Source organism: Apodemus sylvaticus, chromosome 21 (assembly GCF_947179515.1).
Source record: "Apodemus sylvaticus chromosome 21, mApoSyl1.1, whole genome shotgun sequence".
NCBI lineage: Eukaryota > Metazoa > Chordata > Mammalia > Rodentia > Muridae > Apodemus > Apodemus sylvaticus.
In genome coordinates this window covers 18355188-18376405 of record NC_067492.1, presented here as the reverse complement: position 1 = coordinate 18376405, position 21218 = coordinate 18355188, and the positions used below count along the sequence as shown (strand labels likewise).

The 21218-nt window shown below is 43.1% G+C and overlaps 1 protein-coding gene across 1 annotated transcript in view; it reads right to left on the bottom strand.

The window, feature by feature from the left end:
• Glg1 (golgi glycoprotein 1) overlaps nt 1–9189 on the bottom strand; it is a 101345-nt gene extending 92156 nt beyond the window's left edge. Inside the window, exon 1 of the mRNA XM_052166095.1 lies at nt 8727–9189. Coding sequence (XP_052022055.1) covers nt 8727–9161 — 435 coding nt within the window. The 5' untranslated portion in view covers nt 9162–9189. The remainder of the gene's footprint in view (nt 1–8726) is intronic.
• Nucleotides 9190–21218: the final 12029 nt, after the last annotated feature.

The following is a 21218-nucleotide window of genomic DNA, read 5'->3' as shown; positions in this document are numbered from 1 at the left end:
ATCTCATTATGGGTGGTTGTGAGCCACCATGTGGTTTCCAAGATTTAAACTCAAGACCTTCAGAAGAGCAGTCAGTGCTCTTACCCACTGAGCTATCTCGCCAGCCCCTAATAGCTTCTTTTTAAGAAACATAATCTTGATATTGCTGACTCTATTTGTTGAACAAAACAGAAAATGTAGCTATAGCATTTCCTCTTTTGAACTATTCAAGTATATTACTTCCTTCTACAGAATAATAAATTATTAACAACTATATGCTATAAAGCACTCCTATCAAGAGACTTCTCGAGTATTTGCTGGAAATGTCAATGCTATTTTACAGGTGACTCTCAATTATCTGGAGGAGTATCTTTATCTCAAGTCGGGATTTAAAACATGCCAGCACTTAGGAGGCTAAAGTGAGATTTAAAGTTTTTGAGATTATCTTGGGTATATATGAAGACCATTTTAAAACATTCCATTTCTGAACTTTATTTAGAAGACCAGTTAGTAGCACGAAGGACTTCAGGAGGCTGAGAAAGAACAGACTTCAGCTGCTGTGTATGCACACAATTTCTTTTCTTTTTTTTTTTTTCTTTTTTCTTTTTTGGTTTTTTCGAGACAGGGTTTCTCTGTGTAGCCCTGGCTGTCCTGGAACTCACTCTGTAGACCAGGCTGTCCTCGAACTCAGAAATCCGCCTGCCTCTGCCTCCCAAGTGCTAGGATTAAAGGCGTGTGCCACCACCACCCGGCCACAATTTCTAACAGCACAATGATGCTGTATATTTTAATATATTACACTTATTTAGCATAATATGAATAACTAACTCTTAAATTCATTTATGTCTTCACTTAAAGTAGAGCTAAATACACAGCCATTACTTAAAAAAATATGATTTTTTTCAGTACTAGGGATTGAACCCTTATTAGGCAAGTAATAGGAGTGTGTGTGTGTGTGTTTGTGTGTGTGTGTTGAGACAAGTTCTAAGAGTCCTGGCTGCACTGTAACTTGCTATGTAGATCAGACTGGCCTTAAACTCAGAGATCCACTTGTCTCTACCTCCAAAGTACAGGGATTAAAGGCATGTACCACCTTACTAGGCTAAATAATGATTTTTTTTAAAGATTTATTTATTTTATGTACATGAGTACACCATTGCTCTCTTCAAACACACCAGAAAAGAGAATCAGATCCCATTATAGATGGTTGTGAGCCACCATGTGGTTGCTGGGAAATGAACTCAGGAACTCTGGAAAAGCCCTAAATACCCTTAACCGCTGAGCCATCTCTCTAGCCCCAAATAATATGATTTTTAAACTAGGTGTAGCAGGGCTGGGTACCACCCAAATTTTTACCCTATAATTGTGTTCATTTCATTACCCTAAAAGAATTTAGAATCTCTATGACATCAAGTTATTAACACTCTGATATAACTGTTTCTTGTTCATAATCTCATTCATCAAATTAACTGTAAGCAATGGTAGTATCTCAGAGTACTAATGTTTTTCCACAATGAAGTACGTAATGGGAGGTCAATAATGATTTCATTAGGTGGCTAAATTGCTTCCCAAGCACTGGGTTAGCAGGAGAGGAAATTCCATATGATTGCTAACAAAACTACTAGACCCTAAAGTCAAACAATGCTTTGATTAATTGCTGTCTGTGCTATTCCTACCACTATTTCCCTCTGAGTGAACAAGAAATCATGAGGCGATTATATAAATTCTAGAATCCATACAATATATGCCTATCCAGAATATAAAAGGTAAACAACTTATATTAGACAGAAAAATCTTCAGAGTTGGGGATCAGCGATAAAGAACTTACCTAGGGGAAGCCCTAAGTTGAAGCTCTAGAAACACACACACACACACACACACACACACACACACACACGTTTCCTAGGGGTGTAGGGTTAAAAGTGCTTGCTGCTTTTGCAGAGAACCTGACTAGTTCCCAGCACCTACATTCCTACTAACAGCCAACTGTAGCTCCAGTTCTAGGGGATCCAAGGCCCCCTTGTAATTTCACTCACTAAACACATGAAGAAACTAATTAAGCAGAAGAGTGATAAATGTCTTAAAAGTAGCTAATAGCAAGCCAGGCATGGCTGCTCCTACCTGTATTCAACGTGGTTGTGAGACTGAAGGCAGGTTGCCAGGAGTTTCATGTCACTAAAAGTTACACTGTGAGTTTTAGGACAGCCTGACTATAGAGATCCCAACTCAAACAAAACAAGCAGGACTGGGAGGACGACATAAACTTAAGGTCCTGAATTTGCATTCCCAGTATCCCTGTATACTGGCTAGCCAGTCTAGCCAATCAGTGAGCTCCAGGTTCAGTTAAAAAAAAAAAAACCTGCCTCAAAAAATGAGGTAGATAAATAAATTATATCAAATAAAAAAAAAAGACAAAAAAAAAAAAATGAGGTAGAACAGGATGGGGGTGGAAATAAAAACCTCTAATCTCAGCAGAGGCAGGTGCATCTCTGAGTTTTAGACCAGTTTAGTCTACACGGAAAGTTCTAGGGAGCTGGAGAGATGGCTCAGGGGTTAAGAGCACTGACTGCTGTTCTGAAGGTCCTCAGTTCAAATCCCAGCAACCACATGGTGGCTCACAACCATCCATAATGAGATCTGATGCCCTCTTCTGGTCTGTCGAAAGACAGCTACAGTGTACTTACATATAATAATAAACAAACAAATCTTTGGGCTGGAGCGAGTACAACTACAGTGTAATCAAATCATATACATAAAATAAATAAATCTAAAAAAAAAAAAGAAAAGAAAAAAAAGAAAGTTCTAGTGGGCTAGAGAGATGGCTCTGTGGTTGAGAGCACTGGCTGCTCTTCTGAGAACCCAGGTTCAGTTCCAAGACCCCATGTGACAGCTCACAACCATCTGTACCTCCAGTTCCAGGGGACCCAGGACCTTAACAGAGACCTGTATGCAGGCAAAGCACCAATGCAAATAAAATAATTTCTTTTAATTTACTGTTGTTGTTCTCAAGACAGGGTCTTTCTGTGTAGTTCTGGCTATCTTGGAACTCACTGGGCATTGAGGTGCATGCCTTTAGTTCCAGCACTCAGAAGGGAGAGGCAAGATCAAGGCCAGCCTACACACTGAGTTACAGGACAGCCAAGGCTGTTATACAGAGAAATCCTGTCATGAAAAACAAAGAAGGAAGGAAGGAAGGAAGGAAGGAAGGAAGGAAGGAAGGAAGGAAGGAAGGAAGGAAAGAAGAAAAGAGAAGAAAGAGAAAGAAAAAATAAAGTTCTGTCTATGTCTTAAAAATACATACATACATACATACATACATACATAATAGGGCTAGAGAGATACCACAGACACTAAGAGCTCTTGCTGCTTAGTTCAGGTTCCAGCAATCATATGGTGGCTCACAAGTATCCAAATCTCTAGGTTCTAGGGAACTGATGCCCTCTTCTGACTTCTTTGGGCAGCAGGCATCCTAATAGTACACATTCATAAATTCAGGCAATACACTCATTTACACAAAATAAAAATAAATAAATGTAAAAGAAAACATTTTTTTGCAAAGGTGGGAGAGTTCTACGAAAAGACATCCAATGTTGCAGGTATATATACACATGCATCAAACATGATAGGTTTGAGCGGGGTGGTAGTGGTGGCGCACGCCTGTAATCCCAGCACGCTGGGAGGCAGAGGCAGGTGGATTTCTGAGTTCGAGGCCAGCCTGGTCTACAGAGTGAGTTCATGATAGATTTGTAGGTAGGAGATGGATGGACAAACAGGCAGGCAGGCAGGCAGGCAGGCAGGCAGGCAGGCAGGCAAAGTTAATGGCCATACTATTGCAGCCCAATTCACTTTTCAAGAGCTAATTCAAATAACAGGAAAACATAACCAATTCAATTTCAATAATAAAAATTCTGGTTCAGGTGAACTGGAATTTTTAGATCCACTGCATTACACAGAAATTCTGTTCATGACAGACACAGACCAGTAATTAAATTAGCATTATCTGATATTGCTGATTTGTCTGCCTGAAAAAAAAAATCAGCACTATTTTCAGTGCACAGAAGCTGCTACTATTTAACTGTTTTTGATACTGAAGAAAAGAGTTGCTGGTACTAGATGTCCCTTCCTACTTTGTATCTATTTATACACATGCAGCATCTTCAAGAGCCACATACTAATCTCCCTAGTTGCAAACAGTAGCATGAATAGTAAACAATTCCATCTCTTAAGTCAGAGGACTTGTTAAACATCAGCCTCACCAGACAATAAGAAAACACTACCTGTTGGAGCCTATTCCTCAATTAAGAAAATAAAACACACTACTTAGCTCACGGAACTATCACGAGTATTAATTAGGTAACAAAGAGTGTTCCTATTCTCTCATGTAAAGTCAAGGTAATGATTAAGAATAGAGTAACAGCTGGGAGGTGGTAGCTCACACTTTTAATCTAGTACTCAAGAGGAAAAGGTAAGTGGATCTCAAAGTTTGAGGCCAGACTGGTCTACAGAGCAAGTTCTAAGAAAACCAGAACTGCACAGAGAAACCCTGTCTAGGAAAAGGAAAAGGAAAAAGGAAAGGAGCAGAGTAACAGCTGGGTCTGGGAATTTATTTAGACCCTGTCTCAGAATTCCAAAGAAAAGGTAAAATGAGGGTCAAAAATACAGCACAGTGGTGTGTGCTTGGCTGGTCCTGGGCTCAATCCCCAGCACTGTAACTGAGTTATCAAAAATGCTCACCTACTGACTTTGAAAATCGTTTTAGTAGCCAGGGGCATGGTACTATACTCCCACTATCTGGGAAGCAGAAGCAGGCAGATCTCTGAATTTGAGGCTAACCTGATCAATATAGTGAGTTCCAGGCCAGCTAGGATTACACAATTAGACCCTGTTTCCAAAAAAAAAAAAAAAAAAAAAGTTTCTAACGCTGAGATTTTTTTTCCCCGCTTCTTATATAAAATAGTCCGCCTTAAATAAATACGAAGTATTTACTCTATACAAAGGTTTAGGTAGTAGCTCACAATTTTTATGGGATTAATAGATTCATAGAAAGTACTAAGAAATATTTTTAAGTATCTCAGACACACATTGAAGTACTTGTAAATAAAATGACATCTGGTGTATGCTTTAAAATATATCAGTCTCCCAACACTATGCTAGAAAAATAGAAGAAGAGAGGTGCACATACACAAACACGAACAAGTCTCTGACCCTCCTCCACTGTTAATACTCTACCATCTACTACTTAAGAGTGGGTATAGAACAGATCCTGAGGCCAGCCTGGTCTACAAAGCTAGTTCTAGGGCAGCTGGTGCTATATAGAGAAACCCTGCCTCAAAAAAACAAAAAACAAAACAACAAAAAAGTGGGTAAGGGGCTTGAGGGGATGGCTCTGCAGTTAAGAACACTTGCTGCTCTTGTAGATGACCTTAATTTGAATCCCAGGGTCAACATGGTGGTTCATAACCACCCATAATTCCAGTTTCAGGGGACTGGATACTGTGTGAATACTGTGATATTGGACACTTTTGAAGCAGACATGAAGGCAAAACACCTATATACCTTAATCAAACAAACAAGCAAAAAACAGAGTGGGCCTATTGCCTACATTGGGCCCTTTAAAAAGCATGACTCAGGCTGGGTAGTGGTGGTGTACACTTTATTTTTTAAATGTACATCAGTGTTTTGCTTGCATTATGTCTGAATGAGGTTGTCAGATTCCCTGGATTAGAAGTTACAAACAGATGTGAGCTGCCATGTGGATGTTGGGAATTGAACTAAGGTTCCTTGAAAGAACAGCCAGTGCTCTTAAACCACTGAGCCATCTCTCCAGCCCTGGCACTTGCCTTTGATCCTAGCACTCCAGAGGTGGAAGCAGGTAGATCTTTATGGAGTTCAAGTTCCAGGCCAGCCTGGTCTACAGATTGAGTCCAGGACAGCCAAGGATACACAAAGGAACTGTCTCAAAAAAGTATGTCTTATTAGAGGGGTCCAAAAGAATGCTCTACATTATGGTCAAAGTGTTCAGTAAAGCTGTGATGAATTAATCTATAGTTGACATGAAGTTTTACTAAGGCATATCCTCAGATGTAGAGTTTGTTGGCAGATGACACATTAGATGAACTGAATTAAATACCATCTGATATTACTTAAAGGTAAAACTATACTCCAATAAATCCTGTAAGTGAATTACATAATTTTGGACCACACTAGAGAGAACCTTAAATTCTAAACTTGTGTCAAAGCCTTTAATCCCAGCACTCAAGAGACAGAGGCTGGTTAAAGCCAGGCTGGTGGATACAGAATTGAGACCCTCTGTAGGTTTTGGTTGTTGTTGTTGTTGTTGTTGTTTGTTTGTTTGTTTGCTTTTGAGAGAGAGAGAGAGAGAGAGAGAGAGAGAGAGAGAGAGAGAGAGAGAGCATGCATGTTGTGTGCTTGTGTGCGTCAGGCACAGGCATGCCTTTATTCCCAGCACTTGGGAAGCAGAAGCAGGCAGCAGGCAGATCTCTTGAATTTGAGGCCAAACTAGACTACAAGAAAGCCAGGGCTACACAGAGAAACCCTGTCTTGGAACACAAAATCAAAACAAAAAAAACAAACTTGAGGGATGTGGAAGATTCATGGTGCAGTGCTCCACTCAGCAAGTGAGACCCATCATTATGTTGACTATTCAGTTCCTTCCTGCCAATAGTGGGTCACCAATTCACACAGCACTCCCTTCCTCTGGAATATAAAGGCACACCCACCAGGTCACTCACCCTCAAGCAGCTAACAATGTTCTCTGAGTTCCAGCACTGAACTAGGTACTCTAGAACATCACAAAGAAAACATAAAACACAGCTACCAACCATCAGAGTTTATAAATGATCCTGACAAAAGAAAATGAGTTTACTGAAATATCTTTGCTGAGAAATTGGGAATTTTGAGACCAATGGTAGATCAGAGACTACATGTTCAGATGAGTGTACTTTTCTTTAAGCAAACTAATCTAAGGGGGGGGGGCAGGGAATAGTCCCACTAAGTTAAAGACTCCAAAATTAGACAATCTGTTCTTTATAGATGAAGAGTGCCTCTAAACACTTACATGCACGATAGACCATTCAGTGCTCCAATAAGGAAAGGTATATATGTGTGCATAAGGCACACAACTTTAGGCACTCCTTCAATTGGATTTTTTTTTTTTTTTTGGCCACTTTCCCCTAATCATATCCTATTTCTACAACAATACAGTAATAATGTATCTACTAACAGATGCTATGATCTCACCTTAAGGAAAGAACATCTAGTAAGTATACTCAAAAATAAAATAGAAAATTCCAAAAAGTTTAACAGTTAAGACTATTAGCTATCTACTTTCCAATCTTCAAGCTACACATGAGATCCAAATAAAGGTCCACGTTTCTAGTGGCTCTGGAAACTTTGTGGCTCTTGATTTTGTATGTCTTTTCCTCTTCTGACTTTTCCTTTAAGTCTTATTATTGCCCTGGCTGGTCTGGAACTCTCTACTTAGACTAGACTGGTCTCAAACTCTGAGAGAGATCTGCCAGCCTCTTCCTCTCAAGTTCCAGGATTAACAGGATGTGTCATAAAAAAGTGCCTTGCCTTTGTATAACACTAAAACATGACTAGTAAATGTCTACAAACCAGTGGACACCTCATGGCCTTGAACCATCCTGAAGATACACTACTCCAAATGAAATGGTCAAATAGCAGTTTTCTACTTGCCAACCTTTTGGATTAATCTGTTTATCTAAACCTCTGAAAACAAATATTTCTATCAATAAGCTCACATCTGCAGCATCAAATATAGAAAAGAAGTTTCAATGTTTTTTAACTGAAGCACACCAAGAATCGGCTCTAGAATTCACTAAGAGGTACTGTTAAAATTATTTCAAACTAGGCGAAGTGGTTCAGCCAGATGCAAAAGGATGACTCCTGTAGGCGGCCAGCCTGGGCTACAAGCAGATCCTGTCTCAAAAACAAACATCTTAAGACTTCAGAAAGACCCCACTAGAGACCACAAACACTGTATATTTCTTATTATAGCAACAAATGCTGCCTGCAACTTTCTCAGGCTTTAGGGCTCCAAGTGACATGAAGGAATAGCCTAAAAATGACGTCCTTCACAAACTGACACAGGAAGTAAAGACAAAAAAAAGTATAATTAGTTTCAGCACCAGATAAATAGTAAGGATTTACCAATTACAAAAGAATGTGGTAGAAACAGTAAATTCGACTCTTGACTACATTCACACCATAAGAGAACCCAGGTTACCTCACCAAGTGCCTACTGCTAAATAAACAGCAGATCGATCTTTAGCAGTTTAAATAGACCGATCATTTTTCACGTTGAAATCCATTGCTACCAACTGTCGAGGTCGAAGCGGATAGCAAAAATCCTTCACTGGCTTTCGGCGAGGAACCACTCTGCATAGAGCATCACACAAAAGACAGGAGCGCAAAACAGAAACACGCTCCTTAGGCCTTCGCCTACAGAGGCTGAGCCGAGGTCCTGATCCCAGAACACCGCGACAGGGAGCGACATAGGGGACCGGGGAAGGAAGGATCGGGGTGGGATCCGCTTGCCCGAACGCACCCGGGAGTGAGGGGCAAGAAAGAGAGAGGCGCGAGCATAGCCCTGAAGGAAAAGAACGAGGGAAGCCGCAGTCGGGCATCCGAGGCTTCCAGGCCGGCGACACCCTCCGGCCCGCACCAGGCTCGGCCCTCCTCCCAGGCCCGTCCCACCTTCTCACCTCCCTCACGTCCTGCAGGCACTCGAGCACCGCCAGGTTGTTGCTCCAGGTGTGTTTGGGGCACACACGGGTCACGTCCTCCCTGCAGGACTCTTCCTCCGCCAGCTTCCAGCCTCCGCCAGTCCCACCGGGCCCCGCTCCGCCCCGCCGGGCCGGGAGCCCGCCTGCCGGGAAAAGAGACTGCTGCTGCTGCTGCTGAGGCGGCGGCTGCTGCTGCTGCTGCTGCTGCTGCTGCTGCTGCGATAACTGAGCCAGCTGAGGTAGCTGCTGCCCGGCCGGGCTGCCGCCTCCACCTTGCCCGACGAAGGACCCAATGTTGGCCCCCGGACCCTGGCCCTGACCATGGTTATTCTGGGCCCCTGCTGCTGCTAGCAGCAGCAGCGGCAACGCCGCCGACAAGCGGAACATCCCCCGTACACGTCCACACACCGCCATCTTGGGTTCGCGGCGAGCTCAACGCACCCGCCGGCGACGTGTATTTAAATGAGGGGGCGGAGCCGCGGGCGTGGGCTGGCGTCGCTCCTCCCCAGCGGGCGGTAGACCCGGGAGTCCACGGCAGAGTGGAAAGCGGAAGATGCGCTGCGATGGGCCCACGCCCTGGACCGGGCTGGCGGGAAAGTGGATATTCTTCCAGGAGGAACTGCTGGGGATGCTGAGAAAACCTGAGTAGGGAGGGGCACCATGGTCTAAATCTCTTGATTGTTGTCATGGAAAAGAAAAAGAGAAATGAGTTTGGGCGACACAACTAACATGGCTGGTGGAATATCTCGCCGGTTCAGTGACTCACGGGGTGGGGGTGGGGTGGGGGGAAGGGTTAAAAACTTTTGTGTGTATAGATGAACTTCAAAACCGAATGTATTCCGGTATCTGAGAACCTCATTTTGTGTCTGACCTGTTATTTCTTACCTAGAAAACCAGGCGGCAATTCAGTGAATGTTAACTGTACATAGGTTATAATCCTTGCTCTTGGGCCTTCTAGGTGATCGCTCAACTGTAAAGTAAAACTCTGAACATTTAGGATAAAAACAAGGAGAGGCTGGTGATAAGGTCAGTTGGTAGAGTGCACAAAGACAAGGGTTTGATCCCATGCCTCTCTTTTTGTTTGTTTGTTTGTTTGTTTTTTGTTTTTTTTTTTGGTTTTTTTGGATTTGGGTTTTTCGAGACAAGGTTTCTCTGTATAGCCCTGGCTGTCCCGGAACTCACTCTGTAGACCAGGCTGGCCTCGAACTCAGAAATCCGCCTGCCTCTGCCTCCCAAGTGCTGGGATTACAGGTGTGCGCCACTACCACCCGGCCCCATGCCTCTCATAACCCCGTATGCAGGCATATGCCTGTGTCCTAGCTCTCAGGAGATGAAGGCAGGAAGTTTGAGGCCAATGTAAGACTGTTTCTAGGGGGAAAAAAAAAGTAACAAAATCAAGGAAACTGCCTGGCCTGTAACATGAAGTCCCAAAAGTTATAGTGAATATTATTAAACATCGAGGGCCTTTGCCTGGACGTCTTCTTTAAGAACCAGGACTTAGACTCCCCCTACTTCTGTTTTTGAAACAAGGTCTCACTGTTGCACCCTGGCTGACCGGAAACTCACTATGTAGATAGAGCAGACTGCTCTCCAACTCAGACCGACCTGCCCCTGCCCCTGCCCCTGCCCCTGCCCCTGCCCCTGCCCCCTCCCCCAGCCCCCAACCTCTGTGAGCCACAGGTCCAGCCTGTGTCAGCAAATTTTATTGCTGACCTGTATGCAACATCTTCAACATTGCTTTACTGCATGCTAGTGAACCCTCCTTGGGTTGAGAGCGTCATGCTTGGCTTCACGAAAGATGTCAGCTAAGCCGGCATCACAAAGGTTAGGTTCTAATTCAGCTGGGAAAAACTTTGTATGGAAGGGAGATATTAATAGTTCTGAACCAAGAGATTAAATGAACTGTCCAGGATGAACTCTGCCAGTCTCCAGACAGTTTCCAACTAGAATCCTCCAGTCTTCTCACCACTCTGGGACACTTCTAGCCCACTCTGGCAATTCAGCATGTTGGTGGTAAATGAAGACAACTTGAGATATAAAAATTTCTACTGGTCAGCATTTACTGACCATTACTGTACTTAAAAATACAGCTTAACAAAGGATGGAGAAGGGCTATGCAGAGAAACCCTGTCTCGAAAAAAACAAAACAAAGCAAAACACAAAAAAACAAAAGGATAGAGAACTGGGAAGATACTTTTTCCAGAGGACTTGAATTCAATGCCCAGCACCCGCATAGGAGCTAAAAACCATCAGTAACTGCAAGCCCAGGGGCTCCAGGGCCCTCTTCTGGTTTCTCTGGACACTACAAGCACATGGGACACAAACAGTTATGCAGGTAAAACACCCATACACAAAAATAGATAATTTTCTTTCTTCATTCTTTCTTTCTTTTTTTTTTTTTTTTTTTTTTTTTTTTTTGCTTTTCAAAATAGAATCTCACTGTGTAGCCCAGGTTTCCCTGGAACTCACTCTGTAGACCAGGCTGGCCTCGAAGAACTTACCAAGATCACCCTGCCTGTGCCTCCACCATGCTGAGATTAAAGATGTGCACCACCACCAATCTGGCCAATATGATGTTTTTAAAGCAAACAAAAGAAATGTAGTGGAACGTGACTTTAATCCCAGCATTCAGGAAGCTGAGGCAGATGGACCTCTGTGAATTTGATGCCAGCCTGATTGATATCAATAACAAGTGTTAGGCCAGCCAGGGCTACATACATAGTGAGACCCTGTCTAAAAAACCAAAACAAGGGAGCTGGAGAGATGATTCAGCGGTTAAGAGCACTGACTGCTCTTCCAGAGATCTTGAGTTCAAATCCCAGCAACCACATGGGTGGCTCACAACCATCTCTAAGGAGAGCTGATGTCCTCTTCTGGTATGTCTGAAGACAGCTACAGTATACTTATATATAATAAGTAAACCATTAAAAAAAAACCAAAAGGGTGCCGGGCGGTGGTGGCGCACGCCTGTAATCCCAGCACTTGGAAGGCAGAGGCAGGCAGATTTCTGAGTTCGAGGCCAGCCTGGTCCACAGAGTGAGTTCCAGGACAACCAGGGCTGTACAGAGAAAGCCTGTCTCAAAAAAAAAACATAAATAAAAAATTAAAATAAAAAACAAAAGGAATGTAAAAACACAATTCTGCTGTTCTAAAACCACACATGGATAGTTAAAACTAGAGTGGAACCAGAAGAGCTGAATAGGGGCTTAGCCACCAGGAATGGAAACCCCTGAGACAAAATAGTCTGTAGGTTCAGACTGCTCACTGTGGATGGCCCTGGCCTCTGTCTCTAAGAATAGAAGTATGTTGACATTTCCACCAGCACTTGCCCTTGTTACTACCACAAAATTGTCTTGAGACTTCTGTTAAACTTAGTCATGAACTAAAGTAGCTCAGGGTAGACTAAATATACACAGTCCCTAGTATTAACAAGACATAGATAAGTCTCAAACAACCACACCGCCACAAGTCCACGAGGTCACTAAGGGCCAGGGCTCAGATTATTTAAGGCCGTCTAAGGCTCAAAGTTGACAGTCTGCTCTGAGATGGCAGCAGTAGCCTATCTCTCATCTTTCACTGAGCAAATACTACATCATGTCGCAGATGGTCAACAGTGATAGGGATGAGGATAAATCTATCTTGAAGTCTCAGTGACCAGGAAACAAGATACTGAGAAATCTGGGAACCTAGCCAACTCAAGCTGTGCCCCATAGAGCCAGACCTTACAGAAGGCGTAGCCTCACACCAGTAGCAAAATGGTTGGTTTTACTCAAGTCTTCCAGCCTCATTGGCTTTTCAATATAAGGTAAACTACATCAGGCCAGGCATGGTCACTCATGCCAATGATTCCAGTACTTGGGAGCTTCGGAGAGAGGAACAAGAAGAGAAACACTGCAAGTTCTACCTGTCAGTAGAATGCACTTGTGTATGTGCGTGCGCGCGCGTGCGCGCACGCGCGCACACACACACACACATACAAGGCACCTAGGCATGTAGCTCAATGTTTTAGCATATGACCAGCATGTCAAAGGCCCCTGGGTTTAGCCCCTAGACTTAAATAAAATACACAATCTCTATCATAACTAGGAGTTATTTTTACTCACTGTACTGTGTTAAGATGTCTGCTTTACTGATTTATTTACTCAGTAGGAATCTGTTGGCCATTTTTGTTTGTCTTGGTTTTATAAAGACAAAGACCTCAATACAGTGAGCAGGCTGGCCCAAACTGGCCTTGGTCTCCAGATAGTCTTGCCTTGGCCCCTCTAGGTGCCAGCTAGTCAGGATGCAAACTAACCCACACACTTGCTGGTGAAAGTTGTTAAAATACACCAAACAAAACAAAATTAAACTAAATTCAAGACCCTGAGGAGATGTAAATTAGCATCTATAAGGAAGAACTAGGTTCGGAGGCGGGGGTCTGTAATCCCAGCTAAGGCAGGATGACTGCAAATTCAAAGCCAGGCCAGGCAACATAACAAGCCCTTCGCGACTGTAATGAGGAGTGGAAGAAATGGAAAAATCAGAGAACTGGACAGGAGTCAGCTCTTACAGGCCTGTAGAAAGTTTAAGAAACAAATAGCGGGGGTAATATAGGGCTGTAAGTCTGAAGGATTTACCTTTTGAGTGGATTCTCAACATTGTGACAATTCATTAGAAGACAGCCCATGCAGAAAATAGTATTTTTATTGAGCTAAAAGCAGAGGAAGGAGTTCAGGGTCTCCCTCCCCCAGTACCTGGTACTTAAAGGACCAAAACACTGAAATATGAGCCAGGCACTGTGATATGTGTCTCCAATCTCAGCACTCAGGAGGAAGAGACTGTTTGCCACAAGCCTAAGTTACTTAGCAAGACTCAATCTCAAAAACAAAACCGCAAAGGCAAGCTAGGCTTGGCCAACAGTCCTCAGGACACCAATTAAGCAGGCTAGTGAAAAAGAAAAACTTTCAGGGGATATACTCAACGCAGCCACCTTGGGAAGAGAAATAAAGGAGTTCAGGGATCCCCCATGTCCATCCTCCTTTAGTGGGGGGCATGAGGTTTATGTTTACATAATGTATAAGCCTTATGCATAGCTAAGTAATCCCAATCAAGGGGTTAGGGTGTGGTCCTGCCCATTACCCTCCACGGTTACCTTGACTTTACTCTCTCTAGCAAGGTGGTCTGATAAGTTGTCAGAACTGTGAATGTGCCCTCCCACTACATCTCCCCCGCAAGTATGCCCTCAAGCTAGCACCAGACTTTAGCCTTGCCCTCTCCCCGCCTGAGATTCCTGGGGAAATAGCAGTCTGTTAGGGGCCATTGTTTAAAAAGGTCTAACAGCTGAAGAAAGGGATATATGTGTCTCTCTAGAATATCTTCACTTCTTCCAGAATGTCACAAAGCAACAAACAAAACAAACAAAAACAAGCGCGCTTCCCTCCCTCCCACCCACAAAAACCCCAAACAAACAGACGACTGCGATTTTCAAGTGAAGGAAAATCACAAAAAAGAGCTAAAAACCTCTGAACACATTTCCCCCTAAGTCACAGGCTGACTTTTAAGGCTGCAGGTATGGAGCAAGGGTCGGGAAGCTCCCAGAAAACAGTAACCAGGGAGTAATAAACTGAACTGAGCATCCAGCAGCTTTAAAAGGGCCGAGGAAGTAGGTTAACCTTAGGGTTTAAACCCCTGCTGAGTTAGAGTAGCCTTGGGTAAACACTTCTCATTCTCAGTTGAGACCTCAGAAAGGCAACACCCCTAAGCAAAAGACAGGCACTCTAGGAAGGACCTTGCCCTGGATTAAAGGGCAAGACTACAATAGATCAGCCATTATAGAGCTCAACTCATTCCCCAGTGAGATGAAGGTTATTCATTCTGAAAGACGAACATTCTGAGTGCATTATTCTTGTGTGCACACACGCGTGTTCATGTGGTTTTGTGTGTGTGTGTGTGTGTGTGTACGTTTTGTTGTCCTGGTGTTATGTTCATTTCTTTTTAAAGGAATTTTTGTTTTTCAGAGCATATCCCTGGCTGGCCTGGAACTCACAGTACACAGATCAGGTTACCCTCAAACTCAGATCCACCTGCCTCTGTCCCTCGAGTGCTGGGATTAAAGGTGCATGCCACCTCTGCCTGGCTACAACCCAGGTTGTCATTAAAAATGACTTTGATCAGCTGGGCATTGGTGGCACATTCCTGTAATCCCAGCACTTGGGAGGCAGAGGCAGGTGGGATTTCTGAGTTAGAGGCCAGCCTGGTCTACAGAGTGAGCTCCAGGACAGCCAGGGCTATACAGAGAAACCTTGTTTCAAAAAAAAAAAAAAAAGACTTTGATCATTCTGCCTCCACCTCAGGAGTTATAATTGCAGGCATAAGCAGCAGCCACACCTAGCTGTAATTCCTCTTATAGGGAAATCAAATTAGTATCAGATGTTTTTCCTTGACACTAAGAGAAGAAGTTGAAGGGGAAACATATTTGCCTTGTGATATTAAGTACATTCACGGGGCTGGAGAGATGGCTCAGGTATTAAGAGTACTAACTGCTATGCCGGGGCGGTAGTGGTGCACGCCTGTAATTCCAGCACTCTGGGAGGCAGAGGCAGGAGGATTTCTGAGTTTGAGGCCAGCCTGGTCTACAGAGAGAGTTCCAGGACAGCCAGGGCTACACAGAGAAACCCTGTCTGGAAAAAATCAAATCCAAAAAAAAAAAAAAAAAAAAAAAAAAAAGAGTACTAACTGCTCTTCCAGAGGTCCTGAGTTCAATTCCCAGCAACCACATGGTGGCTTACAACCATCTGTAATAGGATCTGATACCATCTTCTGGTGTGTCTGAAGACAGCTACAGTGTACTCATATACATAAAATAATAATTCTTTAAAAAAAAGCAAAAGTACATTCACATTATCTTAACAGGGCATCCCCTGCATGAGAGGAAATAGGGGCATAGCCACTTGGGTAACTTGGGTCCCAGAACTTAATTGGGTTTAGATTCTGTACCTACTTTTCTCCAGCCCAGTTTTGTCGTTTCCCCAACTGGTGCTGGGTACAACCAATTCTTGAGATTTATCCTTGGGGGGTGGGTAGGGGTAGTCTCAAACTCAGTATGTATAAGGTAACACAGAACTCCTCAATCCTGCCTCCACCTTACAAGCACTAGAGTTCCAGATGGACATTTACCACACCTGGCCTTGAACAACCAATTTTTTAGGCCGCATTTGAAAGAAGCCTTGAGTTGTTAGGTGATGGAGGCATATTGCCTTTAGTTCTACCACTCAAGGCAGAGGCAGGCAGATCTCTTCCAGGTCAGTCTGGTCTACAAATCCAGGATAGCCAGGGCTATGCAGAGAAATTTAGTCTAGGAAAACCAGGGAAAAAAGAAAGACTTCGGTCACTAGACCGCCTCTGCCAGCATAGTCAGTGGCTATCTTCAGACATCACTCCAACACTGACGGTGTTTAAATCAGACAGTCAGATCTATAATCATCAGGAAGAGCTTGAGCATATAGCACTAGTCTTATTATTTTTCCAGACAGTTTCTTACTATATAACTTATTGAAGCCTGCTTGCCTGGTCTTACTTCCCTAGCTTAACTGGAGTCATTTTGCTTCAGGCCCGTCAGCAATCCTATATTGCTGACACAGAAAGCAGCTTAGCTAGAGACACAGAAAAACTGGCTCAGAGCAAGTCAAGTGGACTATATATCCTGTTCTGCTCAGAGGTTTGTTATGAGGCTTTGAGGACTGTACATCTTGGAAATTCTCCAGCCATAGCAGCCATCTTTCAGGGCCAAGCAAGAGAGGGGGCAGGTTAAACCATTATGTCTGAATGACTAAAGAAACTTGGAACAAGGCAGATCACCCTGCAGCCCCTCTAACTGCTTATGAGCTCATTATGGTTTTTCTCTATATAAACTGGCCCTGGACAATGTCCATGGTCACAGTTTCCAGATCCTGAGTCTGAAGCTATGTCCCTCATTGATCAGTCTTAGTGTGTGCATTCAATAAACTAGCCCTGTCTGCCTGAGGTTGGTGTTCGAGTGCTTTGTGGAGCAATTTCTGGATCCTCACAAACCTAGGCAGCCAGGATGCCCAACACCTCTAAATACAACTGCTAGGGTTCAGGAATCGCCACTCAAACCATACAAACACCTCAGTTAAGTAAGCATAGTTTATTGAATGCTTAAAATGATATTGGACATCCAGGATTTCAAAAAGGACTGTGGGAGCCTAATTGTGGGACTAGTCTGCTCTCACGGTAGACTTTTTATAGGAAAAACCAGGTTCAAAATTTTAAAGGGCAAGGAGGGAAGCAGTTGGTTTGCTAGGCAAAGTATTATCAGTATTAACCTTTAAATTGATTGGTCCTGAGTAAGGTAAGGGGATGTGAACAGGGGAATTTCAGAACATTAGGCTAACAGATCATGAGTATTAAAACTTTTTTAGTGGGGCTGGAGAGATGGCTCAGTGGTTAAGAGCACTGAATGCTCTTCTAAAGGTCCTGAGTTCAAATCCCAACAACCATATGGTGGCTTACAACCATCCAGTGTCTGAAGACAGCAACAGTGTACTCATATAATAAATAAATAAATCTTTAAAAAAAAAAACACTTTTTTAGCTTGTTAGTAGCATTTTCAGTGTCAGCCACATAAACATAGTGAGCTCATATGTAAGTGCAGGAAGGGCTGCCCAGTGGTCAGCTCTGACTCAAGCTGTCTTATAGACATAACAGTTCATACTGACCTTTGATTTGATGGGTCCTCCATAAAGTTTTGTGGAACAAAACAGGGTATGTGGTCAGCATGTCCTTGAACCAAGTCCCTTCTGTTAGTTACTGGCAGGCAACAATATGGAAGAGCTGGCAGACATGGAGCAAAATGGCTTATAACTATTTTAGGCGGTCAGGCCATAACAACAACTTTAACTGTAAAATTTTCAATTGTTGGCAATTCACTGAGTTTTGCTTAGATAACAAAACTCCAGGTCTTTTTAACTAATTTTTTAAAAATTATCTATTTTATTTATATGAGTATTCTATAGCTGTCTTCAGACACACCAGAAGGCATCAGATCCCATTACAGATGGTTGTGAACCACCATGTGGTTGCTAGTAATTGAACTCATGATCTTTGGAAGGAGTCAGTGCTCTTGCCCTCTTAGCCCCAGCCATCTCTAGCCCTGATTTATTTTTATTTGTTTGTTTGTTTATTTATTTATTTTCAAGACAGGGTTTCTCCGTATAGCCCTGGCTGACCTGGAACTCACTCTGTAAACCAGGCTGGTCTCAAACTCAGAAATCCACCTACCTTTGCCTCCCAAGTGCTGGGATTAAAAGTGTGCGCCACCACCAGCCGGCTATTTATTTTTGAGATGGGACCACCATCTAGAAATCCTATTTTCCCCTCAATGTTAATCCTTTCTTTTATTCAGATTCAGATGTTGGCTGTGGCCCACACTGAGCCTCTAGGACAGCCCTCCTGCCTAGTGTCCATTACTGGACAAAGTGCTACAAGGTCATCTATGTTTTGAATTTTCAGCACAGAAAAAAATTGTGGGGCATCTGTCTACATTGTCCTGGAAACAGAATCATGAGAGTAGAAATGAGCTTTTACATTTTAAACATGTATGATGTGCCTGTTTGTTCAGTACGCTTGGAGGTCAGAAGGCATTGGATTTCCTGGAGTTGTAGTTACAGTTGGCCTTTGGTAGTGTAAGTGTATGGTACAGTTTTACTTGTTCCAGAGCATGTAAAACTGAAACACCATCTGCATGTCATTTCCCTTGGCAGGGAGGGGTATGGGGCAAATGGAATTTGTCTCCAATGCTAGCCTTGAATTTGAGGTCCTTCTGCTCAGCCTATAGAAAGCTGGTATGCCTGGTTTTAATTTCATTAGGATTTAAAAATAATTTCTTTCTTGTAAGATAATGAGTAATTCAAGATTTAAAGATTCTTACAAACAAACAAACAAAAAAGCCGTGCAGTGGTGGTGCACACCTTTAATCCTAACACTTGGAGGCAGAGGCAGGCAGATTTCTGAGTTCGAGGCCAGCCTGGTCTACAGTCTACAAATTGAGTTCCAGGACAGCCAGGGCTACACAGTGGAACCCTGCCTCCCTGCCTTGGGGGGATATATATATATATATATAATGTATATTTTATATAAATTTATATATTATATATAACTTTTAATTTATATATTATATATAAATATATATACACACACACACACATACATACATACATAACTTTACCTACTAGGAGTTGTAAGGGTCCATGATTCACAAAGATTTATACCCCAGACTTAAATAGTATGCAACAGCAAACCTGCATGCAGGGGTCTACCATACATCAGGATGGAAGACCGAGGGGTGTGGATTTTGCAGGATCAATTTAAAGCCTGTTAGGGTAGGAGTGGGTTGACTTTTGCCTTTCTTTTCCTTGATTGATTGGTTCTATCTTGAGGGGTATAGGTAGGGGCCTTTGTGATTGGTTAAGGCTCTGGGGGGATTTTGGAGACTTTTACTGATTAACTATACTTGGGTCAAGCTAGGTGGTGGGGCAGCTTCTACAGCTCCTGATGGGCTGCCCATGAGGGGTAGTTTTTTTTCTGAAACTGACTGTTTTGGACTTTTCCAGTTCTGGGGAACAGAAACTTAGGTCTAGTCTCCCAAACTGCCAGTTCACAGCCTGTCATAGAGCCAGTTTGGCTCTGGCTAACTCAGTCTTCTCAGAATGTAGTGCATATTCCTTTAACCTCAGCACTCGGGAAACAGAGGCACATGGAACTGGTCTACAAAGCCACATGTTGAGTTGCAGACCAGTCAGGAATACATATACAATAACTTTAAAAAAAAATGCTGTTTGGATTCTTAGCAATTTTGGATTTCTTTCTACCCCATAACTCCCTCTTTCCTTGAAACACTTGGCTCTGTAATTATAGTAAAGTTATATAAAATTATATAAGGTTATATAAATTCTGTCCTCCTGGGGTCCAGTGTACTCTTATTTGTTGTTCAACTGGAAGACATTTCCACCTTTTCCAGTCTAACTATAAAGCATGTTTGTACCAACATATTCTTCATTTGAAACAGAACAGTCGGGGCTGGAGAGATGGTTCAGCAGTTTAGAGCACCGACGACTACTCTTTTGAAGGTCCTGAGTTCAAATCTCAGCAACCACATGGTGGCTCACAACCATCTGTAAAGAGATCTGACACCCTCTTCTGGTGTCTGAAGACAGCTACAGTGTGCTTATATAACAAAAATCAGAAAGAAAGAAAGAAAGGAAGGAAGGAAGGAAGGAAGGAAGGAAGGAAGGAAGGAAGGAAGGAAGGAAGGAAGGAAGGAAGGAAGGAAAGAAAGAAAGAAAGAAAGAAAGAAAGAAAGAAAGAAAGAAAGAAAGAACAATCTGAAGCAAGTGGCCAGAACTATGCTGAGCAGGCAGAACTCAAGGGCCTATGCTTGCTCACTGCTGACAACCCAGTTGTCTTAGTCAGGGTTTCTATTCCTGCACAAACATCATGACCAAGAAGCAAGTTGGGGAGGAAAGGGTTTATTGAGCTTACAGTTCTGCATTGCTGTTCATCACTAAAGGAAGTCAGGACTAGAACTCAAGCAGGTCAGGAAGCAGGAGCTGATGCAGAGGCCACGGATAGATGTTTCTTACTGGCTTGCTTCCCCTGGCTTGCTCAGCCTGCTCTCTTACAGAACCCAAGAGCACCAGCCCAAAGGTAGTACAAGGGGCCCTCCCCACCTGATCACTAATTGAGAAAATGTCCCACAACTGTATCTCATGGAGGCACTTCCCCAACTAAAGCTCCTTTCTTTGTGATAACTCCAGCCTGTGTCAAGTTGACACACAAAACTAGCCAGTACACCAGTCAAAGTATTGGCAAATAATTTTAAGAAATTATTTCCATCTCTTCCTACCTTATAGGTGCCTCAACTTAAAACAGTAACAGGAAGCCACCAAGCAGGGAAGTCTGAGGAATCTACCTACCCACCCACCCATCTACCCATCCATCTTCATCCATCCATCCATCCATCCATCCATCCATCCATCCATCCTAGTCTGTCCTGAAACTTGTAATTTCCCAGGCTGTTTCCTGAGTGCTGGGATTACAAGTATGTGTCCCTATACTTGGTTGATTTAAGAGGCAAATGAAACTTCTAATTAGCAACAGCAAAAAGAACTAGCAGCTGGAACCTTACCAGTTTAGATAAAATATTTACACTGGGCACAATGGAACACAACTGTAATCTCTGCACTTGGGAGGTATAAGTAAGCGAGAAGCAAGGCCAGCCTTTCCTACATGGGGACTTGAAGTACCTGTGCGACATGAGACTGACTCAAAGATGGCTAATTAAATAAGTATTTACTTAGCTCTAATGACCCTCCTGTGTAACTCATATCCAGTACTGGTTGAGATGGAGAGGCTCAGAGGGTAGGGTTATGCCCCTACCTTTCCCAAGAGGCAGGAATATTCCTGCCTCCAGTA